This window comes from Calidris pugnax, unplaced genomic scaffold (genome assembly GCF_001431845.1).
Source record: "Calidris pugnax isolate Ruff unplaced genomic scaffold, ASM143184v1 scaffold198, whole genome shotgun sequence".
Classification (NCBI taxonomy): domain Eukaryota; kingdom Metazoa; phylum Chordata; class Aves; order Charadriiformes; family Scolopacidae; genus Calidris; species Calidris pugnax.
Genome location: NW_015090925.1, coordinates 977,781 through 990,360, shown reverse-complemented (window position 1 = coordinate 990,360; position 12,580 = coordinate 977,781). Strand labels below are relative to the sequence as shown.

Sequence of the window (12,580 nt, the reverse complement as noted above, 5' to 3'; positions counted from 1 at the left end):
TGTGAGGAGTGTGGCGGGACGGCGCGGCGGGACCGGACCGGCGTTCCCTCCCAGCCCTCGTCCCGCTCACCGGCCGGGATGTTGCCTGTGGTCGCCGGGCTCCTGCTGGCCGTCGCCGCGGGCGGCCGAGGGTCGGCGGGGGAGCAGGAGAGCCCCCCGGGGAGCCGCTTCGTCTGCACCTCGCTGCCGCTGGAGGCCGCCGGCGCGGGCTGCCCGCTGCCCCCGGTGCCCATGCAGGGCGGCGCGCTGCCCCCCGAGGAGGAGCTGAGAGCCACGGTGCTGCAGCTGCGGGAGACCGTCCTGCAGCAGAAGGAGACGATCGGGAGCCAGCGGGAGGCCATCCGGGAGCTCACCGGCAAGCTGAGCCGCTGCGAGGGCGCCGACGGCAAGTCCGCCCCGGGGACCTGGAAGAAGGAGCTGGGCAAGGGCAAGGACACTATGGGCGACCTGCCGCGGGATCCGGCGCAGGTCATCGACCAGCTGAGCCGCACCATGCAGACCCTGAAGGACCGGCTGGAGAGCCTGGAGGTAGGGCCGGGGGTGGGCGGCCTCCCTGCGGGGACTTGGAGCCTCTGGAGCCGTGGCGGGGGCTGCGGGGTGGGCTTCGTCTCCGTGGGGATAAACCCGACTGGCCGGCCCTGGGAGGGAGTTGCTTGGTCGGCTTGTCTTTTTTCCTGATGATTTCTCTACTCCTGTTATAGGTAAAAAACCTGACGGGCTCCTCTGTGAGTGTGTCCTCCCCCTGCGGGGGCAGGGGGGGAGATTATGGTTTTCCAGCTTGTCACCAGCTTAGTTTCTGTATTAATGTGCCTAAATCTCTCTTTCTGGGAATGTGACTTCGTGGGGTTTGAGGTATAAAGCTGACGTTTTAGGTAGTGAGAGCTTGGCATATGGTGCTGAACAGACCGGTGGCAATGAGGAGATTGTGCTGGGCAGATTGTGAAGATAAGATGATGTATTTAGAGCTGCCATAGAATAAAAAGAACCCGATTCTGTATGCCCGTGAATAGAAAGGGCATTTGGTCCAAGCCCACTGATGAATGAATTCTGTGAGCCTTTGGGCAGCACCCCTGGTTGCGTGGTGCTCATGGAAATATTGCGTGGAGTATTCCCCCAGGGATGGTGCTGGATGTTGTTTTGTGTTCTGCAGCCCGAGAGCTACGTGCCTGTCCTCCAGGCAATCAGTGGTGATGTGAGGACGGCACGGAACTTCCTAAAGATTATTCAGTCAAGTCTAAGCACTGTAGACTGCTTTTTGAGAACAGTTTTGAATGATCTGGTGGTGTAACATCCTTTTATTTCTGTTGCTCTCTTTTTGAGGCATTTTTTTTCTAGGGTTGTAGAAGAGAGATGCCACTAAAATAATAGGGTAGGTGGAACTGTTGGTTTCTTTGTATTCTTGAAGATACCAATGTTACTTGAGAGAGTATGGGGTTGGTTTTTTTCAGCTTAAATGAAAGTACTTTCACTGGCTAATGCTTACAGTTGATCTAAAGAACATCAGACTTCCTTACTCTGCAAATCAAAACTGAGGAGACTTTTCATTTGGTAAATTTGCTTTTGAAGTAGCTTATTTTTTTATCTAAAAAGAAGTAACAGTTTTTCTGTTCATTTACATTGGCAATGACACTTCTAGTAAGTAAAGCAAAAATTGACTAATGTGCCACATGTACCCATAGTAATGGCAGTGCATCAGACCTGGCTCCCTACATTGATTTTATTGAACTTGAGTGTGTGAAGACTCCTTCATGTGAAACACTGGAAGCCTCTAACAAAAGTGCCCTTTTGTTTCAGGACCTGTTTAGCTCCAGTGCTGATAAAAGCACTGAACATGACGAGTGCTAAAAACCAATGCCTCTTTTGTACCTGCTGCAGAACTTGGTGATCTTGCTTTCTTCCCTTTAAATCAGGAGCATATCTGCACTTCACAGTTTCTGTTTTAGAAATGGCAATCTTTTTTTCTTCTCGTTTTCCCTAAAGCACCAGCTCCGAGCCAACGTGTCCTATGCAGCACTGCCTAGTGACCTTCGGGAGATGCTTCAGCGGAGGCTTGGAGACCTGGAGCGCCAGCTCCTAAGCAAAGTGGCTGAGCTGGAGGATGAAAAGTCTTTGCTTCATAATGAGACATCAGCCCATCGGCAGAAGACGGAGACAGCCTTGAACGCATTGCTAGAAAGAGTGTCTGAATTAGAAAAAGGTAATCTGCACAGAGTCTAAATGCTTCCCCGTGCTGATTAATTTTGTTTACTCCCTCCTAGTGCAGTTCCCTAAGTGTAGGCCTTGAGGGAAAGCCAATTAAGGTGCTGGACTAAATAGTAGGTGACAGCACAAACACTTGGATTCCATTTTTCATTCTGTCACGGGCTTCCTGCTTGACAGGCCTCTGCATGGCTTTGGCTTCCCAGCTCTTAATTTGGCATACGTGGGTGGTTAGGATGAAACCCTTAGTGTTTGGGGAATGGGAAGATCTATAAGGAGGCAAGTGAAAACAGGGAGACGTATGACATGGGTGTCAGGTAAATACCTAGATAATGCTGACTACACATCTAAGTAGGGCTGCCTTTCTTTATTTGGACTGAAAATCATATGGGCTAAATTTAATTAGCACAACTGCCTTTGATGTAAGGAATGGCATGTTATACCAGAACCATTTCCTGCTGTTTTGGGAGTGTTGCTGGTGGCCATTCCTCTTGTTGCTGGCCATGACTTTGGTACCTGCAGGCACCTGAGTTGTTTCCTATCCCAAGTGTATAGCCTTCGGAGCTTACAGCAGACTACACATGGTGCCACTGGGGGACACTCTCTTAATCCTAGTCATTTATTCAGATACTTAGATTAATTATTGAGATCTCTATGCTTGAGTAGAGTCTGTTTATTTGAATTACAAATTCCCGTGGAAATGAGCTACAGAACAGACTGTATTTCTGTATTGACTATACACACCTACAGAGTGGACTGTGCAGACTAGAGTACCAGTAAATATCTCTGTCAAATCTTTAAATGATTTTCCAGGGTGAAAAGGCGCTTTGCTTAAAAGCAGCTTAATGGACATGCTTTGAAAATGGTGCAAACATATGTATCTCATGAATTTTAAAATGCAGCCTAATGGATCCATTTGTGTAATATTGTATCTATTTTTTTCATTTAAAAAGTGTGAAGGAGTGGAAAAGTGAAGGAGGAAGAAGAGATCTTTTACTGGCTCTGCCATTTACTATCTCTTGAGAGCCAAGATAAAGCTTGAACTGCAGCTGAAGTTGTGGAGAATTAGTGGCCTGTTAATGTCTTATGTGGCAAGTGTTGCTAGTCCTTGTCTCTGAAAGATGTGACTCATGTCGGCAAGTCATCAGAAAGAGAGAGGCAGTGGTGGGAGAACAAGAATGTGTAATTTAGTTAGGTTAAAAATAGCCTGTTCCCACCTTTGTTTTTTGTGTGGGGAGAGAGGGCTGTCTTAAGTCTGCAGGGAAGTGAAGAGCTTGGGCCAGGAACCAAGAGGCAGGCTGTCTTAGTTGTGTGATTTGTTCTCTTAGTGCAGTTTGGCTGGTCTGTGCCTCTGGTTCCACTCTCAAGTCAAAGTGAGGGTAACAATGATCTAAGAACTTAATGATTTTGTAGATTAAATGTGAAAAGACTTCAAATACTGTCTGCTTCTTTTGAAAATAGTATTGCTATTGTGCTCTTAAGTGCCATATTGTTAAGCCTCTCTTCCTGACAACTAGCTGGAGTGTCATAAGCTCCTCATTGCCCTGACACTAAATAAATGGAGGAAAAACCTAACCTTACAGCTTTGGGGTTTTTATCTGTAGTTGTGACAGCTGTCTTTAGTTACCAATGGGGGCAGAAGAGTTTGAGGTTTGTACAACTGTTGTGATTCCCAAAGTCTTCTGGCAATTCCTTTGCTGCTTGTCTCCATTGACAGCAGTAGATGATGCATTAAAAAGTAGAACTGAGTGGAGGAATGATCCTGAAACTATTAGTGCCTGGACTTAAATATGATTTTTGGCTTTGCTGGAGACCTGAACTTGCTATGTCTAAATGTATTTTCTTCATCTCCAAAAGGGAATAACAATGTTTCTTGCCACCCTTGTTAAAAAATAATTCATATTCTTTAGGAAAAGGATTGTCTTACCCTGTGCATGTGCCCATTGCCCAGAAGAGGAGAATGTTGTTATTTAGAGTTGTGGATGTTTTAAAGTCAGAGAACAAACTGAAAAAGAGAAAAAAGATTAATACTGTTTGTTCTTTTCCAACCCATTATTGTGTCCTTAGGTTCTTTCACAGAGTGACTAATGTTCTTAATGGAGTATGGTTCTTTTTTTATATGTGAGATTGAGCAGCCACCACTAGGCTGGTGCAACCAATGTTAGCCCTAAGGCCCTGCGGTGTTTTTTGCTTAGAACTTGGAATATTTCAGTTCTTGGTCTGTAAGTTCCTCAAGACAGATGTAAGCATCAGACAAGCTTTTTCTTCCACCCCCTCATTCTGTGAAAAATGCAGTCAAAACACCAGTTGCTTCTGAGAATGGGAAGTAGAGAATACCAATGGTTTAAAAATTACAAAGAATTGTGGCAACCTTTTGTGACAACAGCTCTTCATTTGCATTGGAGTGTGACATTTGGCAAGGGGATTGCATTTGTTTGGGGAATGTGAGTAAAGGAAATGAGTGTCCTGTGGAAGAACAGGTTGCTAAAAGGTTGAGGGTGTCATTGCACTATGGAACTGTGGTGTTTTATCTTGTGGCACCGCGTGGGATTTTTCTCTTAAAATTTAATTCCAGAAAATTACTTGTAAGCAACTACATCAGAAGTATATGCAAACTATATAATACAGAGTACTGCAACTTTAGAAAGCTTTGGTCTTAAAAGTTCTCAATTTCATAAATATGTCTGTGGAATATCTTGTTGGGTTTTATAACATCTTTTAGAAAAAGCCAAGTAATTTCTGGTTTTATATTTTAAAAAGTCTAATCTTCTCATAGTTCATAACTTAATATTGCATTTTCTTCAGGTCACTTCAAACTTCAGCTTTATGTTGTTGTTCAGATCTCCTCCAGATCTGGTTCTACTGAATTTAACTCTGCTTTCTGGAATATGTCAGCTTTTACTGATTTCAGATGGGCCACCCAAAATGAGATCATCAAGCTGCTCTCTGTAAATGGGGGTACTGCTGCCAGCTCTCTGCGTAGCAGTAGTAGGAGAAGCAGCACTGGTTCTGATGATTCTGTGATTTGAAGCACTGTGATACTTTAATAATGAGCATATCAGAGAATCCACGTCTAGTGTCAACAGTAAATATATTTTAAACCAGTTTGAATTATTTGAAATAGGCATGCCTCCAGTCATGAACTAAGCAATGAAGAAAGAAAATATTTAACAGCCTCTCGTTAGTTGTCTGCCATCTATTCTTCTGCTCTAATGAGCAGGAAAAATAAACTAAGTAATTAGCATGATACGTATAAAATCTAGTAGTATTTCTCTGTGCTACAAAATCAACATTCAGTAATACTACTTTGATATATCTTTTGCGTACTGCACGAAGCAATTAAAATTTCAAAGATAGTCAATATAAATTATATTGTTTCTTAGTCTGAATTACAAATACAAAGCTTTGTTTCATGCTAAAGGGTTTTCTTCCTCAATGTAACTCCAGGCAACAGTGCATTTAAGTCACCTGATGAATTCAAAGTCTCCCTTCCCCTTCGCACAAACTACTTGTACGGGAAGATCAAGAAGACGCTGCCCGAGCTGTACGCGTTCACCGTCTGCTTGTGGCTGAGGTCCAGCGCGTCCCCTGGCATCGGCACCCCCTTCTCCTATGCTGTTCCTGGGCAGGCTAATGAAATTGTCCTCATAGAATGGGGGAACAATCCCATTGAACTGCTAATTAACGATAAGGTGAGAATCTACTAAGTCGTCTTTAATTTTCTGCTTAATCGGGTTAAGTCCTGAACCCTGATACCTGTCTAGTAACTCTCTCTTTGAGAGAAGCCTTTCAGGTGGTAGTGTCTCCTTGCCTGTTGTCCTTCTGCTTGTTGCAAGTTCATAAAAGCACTGGAAACCAAGTCAAATGGCACATATGTGTGTGTGTGTTGAGACACAGCAGCATGATGTCTAGATGTGCAAACCCTTACACACATCCTCTGAGTTTACAAGCAGATTTTGGCTTCTTGTATTTTTTGTTTTATGAAACAGAAGCAATATTTGAAGCCGCACTACTGCAAAAACCTGTCAGATCCAAGCCAGTTGCAGTATGTCTATCTTTCTAATCCTAGAAGTTCAGATATGTTAAAATGAATTTTGCAGAACACAGCAAAAAGCATGTAGTTATGGCTGGCTTTGTTATGCCTAGTGACTGAACAGCAGTTTAAAGACAGTTTATTTCAGACTTTAGGTACAAAAAGCAATGATTGTCTTGCACTACTTCATATTATTGATGGTTTCTGATGAGCAGGCAGATCTGTTGGTCATAGCTGTTACTGCAAATGGGCAGATTTTAAGAGGAACTTAACATGAGCTCTGGCTGGAAAGTTAGGACTAAGCACTGAGACTGAAACAACAGGCCTTAGATGAATACACACAGATTGACAGCCGCTTAGACTCCGGTACTTGTGTTGCTTGATACTAAATGAAGCAAAGGCACACATCTAGAATAAAAAGCATGGCTGCATTCCTGAGAACAGGAGAGCTGGGCCAAAGCAGAGAGCTGTGGGTTAACTCCTGCCTTTGAAGTCTTTGCTTTAAATGTTGTGCTAGAACTGGTGGGCTTGGTTTGCAAGGTGCATTGCTCTGTGTTGTTTGCAGGTTGCCCAGCTCCCTCTCTTCATTAGTGATGGGAAATGGCATCATATCTGTATAACGTGGACAACTAGAGATGGAATGTGGGAGGCTTTTCAGGATGGAGAGAAGCTTGGCACTGGGGAGAATCTTGCTCCTTGGCACCCAATTAAACCTGGAGGAGTCTTGATCCTGGGTCAGGAACAGGTGAGTGAACGACAGTGTTCCAGGGTTTGAAAAAAAATAAAAAATCAAAACTCCCCAAACAGCAGTTGTGAGAATTTCTTTGTCAAACACTTGGTCCTGTTGTGTACACAGTATCAGAAAGATTAAAACAAAGCAACAAATAATGCAATCACACATTGGTGCTTTTTGTTCCATTTATTAAATATTCAGAATATTAATGTTGCAGCTATTCCTATTCCCACTCTTAATTCTACACTGTGCAGCTTCATCAGTGATCTGAGTAATCCCTGAAATTAAATCTTTTGAGCCAAATTGTAGGTAACTACCAGTGTGGCCTGGGGAGGACAGAATTGGTGCTGCCGTATGAGCAGTCAAAAAGGAGCTTGCTCAAAGTGGACAAAGTATAATTGCTTAGATTTCAATTTATTTTTTTAAATTGAAGCCAAATTGACTGTCCCCCTTAGCAGCTTATTGGTTTTCCCCCTTCCTTTCTTCTTTATCCTGAGAACAGAAAGGTGTTAGTCCTTGAGCCCCAGGGCAGACCAAGGGAAGTGTGGGTATGGGGTGAGGGGCCAACACCTGTGGGCACTGAAGTGCATGTGGGTGTATCAGAATCTGTTATAGCTTGCCCTGCTCTGTTGAACTCCCTGCAGACCGAATTCTGCAGAATTTCAGGTATGTAACATGACTTCAGAGCAGTGGAGTCTGTCACTTGTTTGGAATTTGTCTGCTTTAAAGAAGAGCCTGAAGTCAAAGGGATAAACTCCAAATCAGACATCTGGTTTATCATTAGAGTTGTAGGTAAATAACTTTCTTAATGCAAATGCTAATAAAGTTTGAATATTAGTACTGCCAACAGGAAGCATTCATGAGGTTAAGGACAAGTCCTTTTTGAATATCAAAAAACAACCCAAAGGATTTTGAGTCGCACTCCTCTAGTTAACCTCTCATTAAACTATTGCCTATGAATTGGGGGGGGTCTTGCTTATTTTTCTTTCTCTACCTGTTCTTTGTATGACTATACATATAAAAAAGAAACACAGAAAAAATAAATGTAATGAGTAGCAGGAAATAGCCTTTCTCCAGGATACCCTAGTTCATGGTGGGGCAGTGAGAAAGTAGTTTTGTCCCGATACTGATTCTATTACTTATCCGTGGTAAATTCAGAATCCTAACACCCCCTGCATTGCAGATGCTCCAGCTCAGTATCGAGTGGCTGGAGCTCTTCTGTTCCCCTCTCTCCCTTTGCCTGGACATGCTGGGTTCTGTCCTGTGCCATCAGATTCATGTCAGTTTGATCACACAAAATGTATGATTTCCATCCTTGAGTAGTGGATGGAGCCAGCAAACACTGTTTGATGTAGTCACTTGGTACAGCCAAAAGCTGCTGGTGTATTGAGATCCAAAGATGGCACCTTACAGGCCCTGCCGACAACTGCTCAGGGGCTGCAGTTACAGGTTAATCTGTAGCCATAAAGCTCTTGGGGTGATCTCACTCATCTCTGCAGTTCTTGCTGAAGTTGTCCTGTGCCAAGCTTGCAAAGCAGCTCCTAAATCGGCCCCAATATTTAAAGCTGCCTTCCTGTTCTGCTGCTGGGGCCAGGGTTGGTTACACATGGCCGTTGTGTGATGCTGTACAGTCACTGCTCTTTGTTCTGAGTTGTTCTGACACGCTTCAGATTGGAGATTTAACTGTTCTGTCTTGTTAAAAGTAGCCCTTCTGGAAACTTGAAGCTGCTGGTCTGTGTGACCTGGCTCTGCACCTCCTTCTGGGAGTGTGGCTGGGGGGTCTTGACGTTTGAAGAAGGCAGTGCTGACCTAACCTTCTCATCTAATCTAACTCTTGTGTGCCTAAAGGACACTGTGGGAGGAAGATTTGACGCAACTCAAGCCTTCGTTGGAGAGATGAGCCAGTTCAATATATGGGACAGGGTCTTAAAAGCTGAAGACATCTCCAATATTGCTAACTGCTCCGCCAACATGCCTGGCAACATCATACCTTGGGTGGATAACAACGTCGATGTCTTCGGGGGTGCTACAAAATGGCCTGTGGAGACATGTGAAGAGCGTCTGCTAGATTTATAGCTGCAATCGTTTCCCATCCAAGTGCCCCCTTTAGTAGGACAATCTTCTGTGCAACCTAAAGCACTTCTTTTTCTTTCTGCCCTTCCCCAATCCTAATTCCTCAAAAGAATAAAGAAATTGAGTAACCTGCCTGGGTGCAAAGATAGCTACTAGTCTGGGGCCTTGAGCCTGGCACTGAGAGAAGCACTTTTGGCTAGAGCAGCCCTTCCATTCTCCTGGTCCCACCTGACCTCTGCTCTGGGCTGTGGCCCTTTTGGCTGGGGCTGAGCTCCTCGGGCAGGGAGGGGAAAGCCATGCACATTAACCATGGTTCTCCTCTTACAACCTGCAGCAAGGCACTAATGGGCTGAATGTGAATCCTTCCTCCCAGTCTATCATCTCCCCTCTGAATCAAAGCCATTCTTTTCTAGCCCTTTTTAAAGAACTCAGTCCTTACACTGCAGTGGTTACGGTGCAACTATGGGTAGGGCCGAACAGCCACTGTCCGAGTGCAAGGGTCTTGCTTTTTAATTTGCAGGTTAGAAATCCTTGTTTTGCGCTGAGGAGGCGATGGATCCGAGATGTTGTTCTAGCTCAGCTTGAGGAAGGGCTGTGTGAGGAGCACAGCTCCGTTAAGCTTCAGGCAGGGTCCTGTCCCAAAGCCTGGCCTTCGCTCGCCAGGACCCCGCGCGGACGGGGCAGATTGTACCTGTATTTTCTGTAGGCTGAATGTACTGAATTCCTAGTGACCCGGCTTGTAAACTTTTCTCTATTGTTTCTCTTGCTTTAGTCAATGTCTTTTATTTTTTAAAATATACAAGCTGTGATTAAGTGAATTTCCGTTTTGTTTTGCTTTGAAAAGCCTTTTTATGAGCAAGTGCCAAAGTTCAGTTTCTGCTTGCTGAGACTCGCTATCTATTTTCCAGCATAAGTCTTCTGCACTGTTTTCTATGTTACTATGATGGTCCTGTGTAATATGAAAATGTGCTGTTTTTTCAATTCTTGTTGACTGTCTCTTCTGTAAGCACTGGGCTGACTACTATATTTTTTTATCATTTTCTCTCAATATTTTGCAAACGATGTAGCTGTTTCCTTGGCATTGATGTGATTACTTGGTTTGTGGCTCGCAGGTAGCAAATGCACTGTACTGGGAAAGAGTTAATACTTTTGTTATTTAAAAGAAAAAGGATTTATGGGGGGGAGGGGGAATTTATAAAGCTAAATATCATATTTTATTTTTCATATGTTTGAAATGTAAGAATTATATGGTGACAGTCCCATTTGTAGGATAAAGTTGCATATTCCATTAATATGTAGTATGCTGTTCTTAAAAGAAAATTCTTATAATGAACTTTTAATTAAAATGCACTGTAAAATGAGTCTTTTGATTCCTTTATAGTCACAGAAGACACGGAATATTCTTCCACAGCTGCTCTGAGCACACAACTCTCTCTCTTGCAGTCTTGGAAGAAGTTGTCTTTATTCCTTCAGTGTCCTAAGTCCCACTCTTCACCCCAAGGGGCTCAGGGGTGTGTGACTGTGGCACTGGTCTGTGCTGGAGGGCAGCAGTGGCACTGGACTGGGGGGGACACAGAACGTGTGTTCATGGCTGTTTTTACAGTCAGAAATGGGAAGTGTGACCAATTCCGGGTGGAAGCACTGGCTGTGGGTAACTGGGGTGTCTCAAACCCGTGTGAAAAGCACTGGTCACCAGCGGTGAGGTGAGGATGTGTGGTAGCAGGGGCCAGTGCTGGTGTCCCTGGGGGCTGCACTAACCCCGTGCTCTGCCCGTGAAGGCAGGGGCTGGGGGTGCTGTCTGGGAGAGAGAGCCAGCGGGGCAGGAACCTTCACCCGGCTCTGCCAGGGAGAGTGCGAGGTTTCTGTCAAACGTTACACAACTCAATTTCAAATGTTCCCGTTCTCCTTGCCCTTAAAACAGACACACCACCCCCAAACCCACAGCAGTGCTTTTCCCTGCCCTAAGAAAAAACTAAACCAAACAAAACCCCCTCAATATCCAAAGAATCTGTCTCCTAGGATCAGGTTAAACACACAATTCTCATTGCGTGGGCTGGAGAGGAGCAGAGACAGCAGCTCTCTGGTCACCCCACCTTTCTTTATCAGATTTATTCACAATAAACTGAATTCTGGGGTTACCTGTGCAGAGCTCTGCCCTTTCAGGAAATGGCTTTTGCAGATGTGTCTCTGTTGGTGGAAGGGGCACTGTGAGGTTGGCTCGGGGGCTTTCCCCTACGGGGAGGAGCCAGGGGTGCCCCTGCTTTGGACACTAATTGAGTGATTGGGTTCAGCTGGAGGCTGGGGAAGCAGAGGGACTCTGCCCTTCAGCTGGCGTGTGGCTCTTTGTTTGGAGTCATTTAAGCTGTGAGGCCTGTCATGGGCTCTGATTTAACAGCACACACCTGTGTGAAGCCCCTTCCTGGGGTGTGTGGGGCTGAGTAGGCTCAGCTGGTGGGACCCGGCTTCTCCTCAGCGCGGGGACCTCGGCTGGAAGGTGGTGGGGTGTTCTAAGGTATGTCGGGGTGTTGGGGGGCATTCGTGCTGTTGAACCTGACCTGGAGCTGGGATGGATCTTTGCTTCTAAAGACAAACAACTTGGTGCCTGGTTTTGGGGTTGGTTTTTGCAGGTTATGTAACCACAGTGGTGGGAATTTGGGGGAGGCTTTGGGTTTTTTTTTTCAGACACTGACTCTTTAGTAAAAGCTAAAGCTAAGGAGTGTATATTCTCTTGAAAAGTGCTTGGTTTTGTTTTTTTTACTACAGATATTCTTCTTTCTTTTGTGCAATGGTACCTTTTTCATTAAAGAGAGAAGACATGTATTGATTTTTCTACCTTTATCTTGTGATGAAAAGCCGTGGCTGTTATTCTGCTGCTCCACATTCTGGGAGTCACATGTTTTTATGTGCATATATAAGCAGATGGCAAAACAGGAGTAAATATTACCATATTCCAGCATCTATACTGTTTATGGAGCGTGGAAGCGACAAGCCAACCTTCGGTTCCCAAACTGCTCTGAATACACAGAAGTAATAACTCGTGGAAAGCTGACTGACAGCTACGGCTCTTGGAACATGCAGAAGTGCAGATTTCTAGAAAATCTGCTTCTGTTTAAGAACAGGCAGAGGTAGGGCTCCCAAAAGTGGTGTTGGTGATCCCTCTCGGGAGCTGTGCACGGGCTGGGGGACTGCTCGGAGCGATGCTGCTCAGTCCCTCTCTGTGTCATTTCTAGAAAATCTGCTTCTGTTTAAGAACAGGCAGAGGTAGGGCTCCCGAAAGTGGTGTCGGTGATCCCTCTTGGGAGCTGTGCATGGGCTGGGGGACTGCTCGGAGCGATGCTGGTCAGTCCCTCTCTGTGTTGTGCTCTTCTGCTTGTACGTACTCGGTGCGTTTGATGGCTGTTGGGCAACAAAGGATCCAGCATTTGGTTTGTTTAAATCCAGGCTTTGTTTCTTCAAAGACAAGCTTTTCAGCTGACTGGCCTTTAGAAAATGTAATGAAAATGTAATATGATATATAGAGAATATATAGTATAATCTCATAC

At 44.9% G+C, this 12,580-nt stretch overlaps 1 protein-coding gene across 1 annotated transcript; it reads left to right on the top strand.

Moving 5' to 3' along the window:
• Positions 1 to 6: 6 nt before the first annotated feature.
• On the top strand, positions 7 to 10,399 carry NPTX2 (neuronal pentraxin II). Its single transcript, XM_014951441.1, has 5 exons — positions 7 to 528; positions 1,981 to 2,197; positions 5,647 to 5,891; positions 6,798 to 6,977; positions 8,814 to 10,399. Exons 1-5 carry the CDS (start codon positions 79 to 81, stop codon positions 9,039 to 9,041), a joined length of 1,320 nt encoding a protein of 439 aa, XP_014806927.1. The 5' UTR covers positions 7 to 78; the 3' UTR covers positions 9,042 to 10,399.
• Positions 10,400 to 12,580: the final 2,181 nt, after the last annotated feature.

What these genes read in the sequence shown, in the direction of transcription:
- NPTX2 (XM_014951441.1), top strand. Translation starts at nt 79, where the DNA reads ATGTTGCCTGTGGTCGCCGGGCTCCTGCTGGCCGTCGCCGCGGGCGGC. An exon ending in AGTGTCTGAATTAGAAAAAG is followed by an intron (nt 2,198 to 5,646) that starts GTAATCTGCACA and finishes ATGTAACTCCAG; the next exon opens with GCAACAGTGCATTTAAGTCA. An exon ending in AACTGCTAATTAACGATAAG is followed by an intron (nt 5,892 to 6,797) that starts GTGAGAATCTAC and finishes TGTTGTTTGCAG; the next exon opens with GTTGCCCAGCTCCCTCTCTT.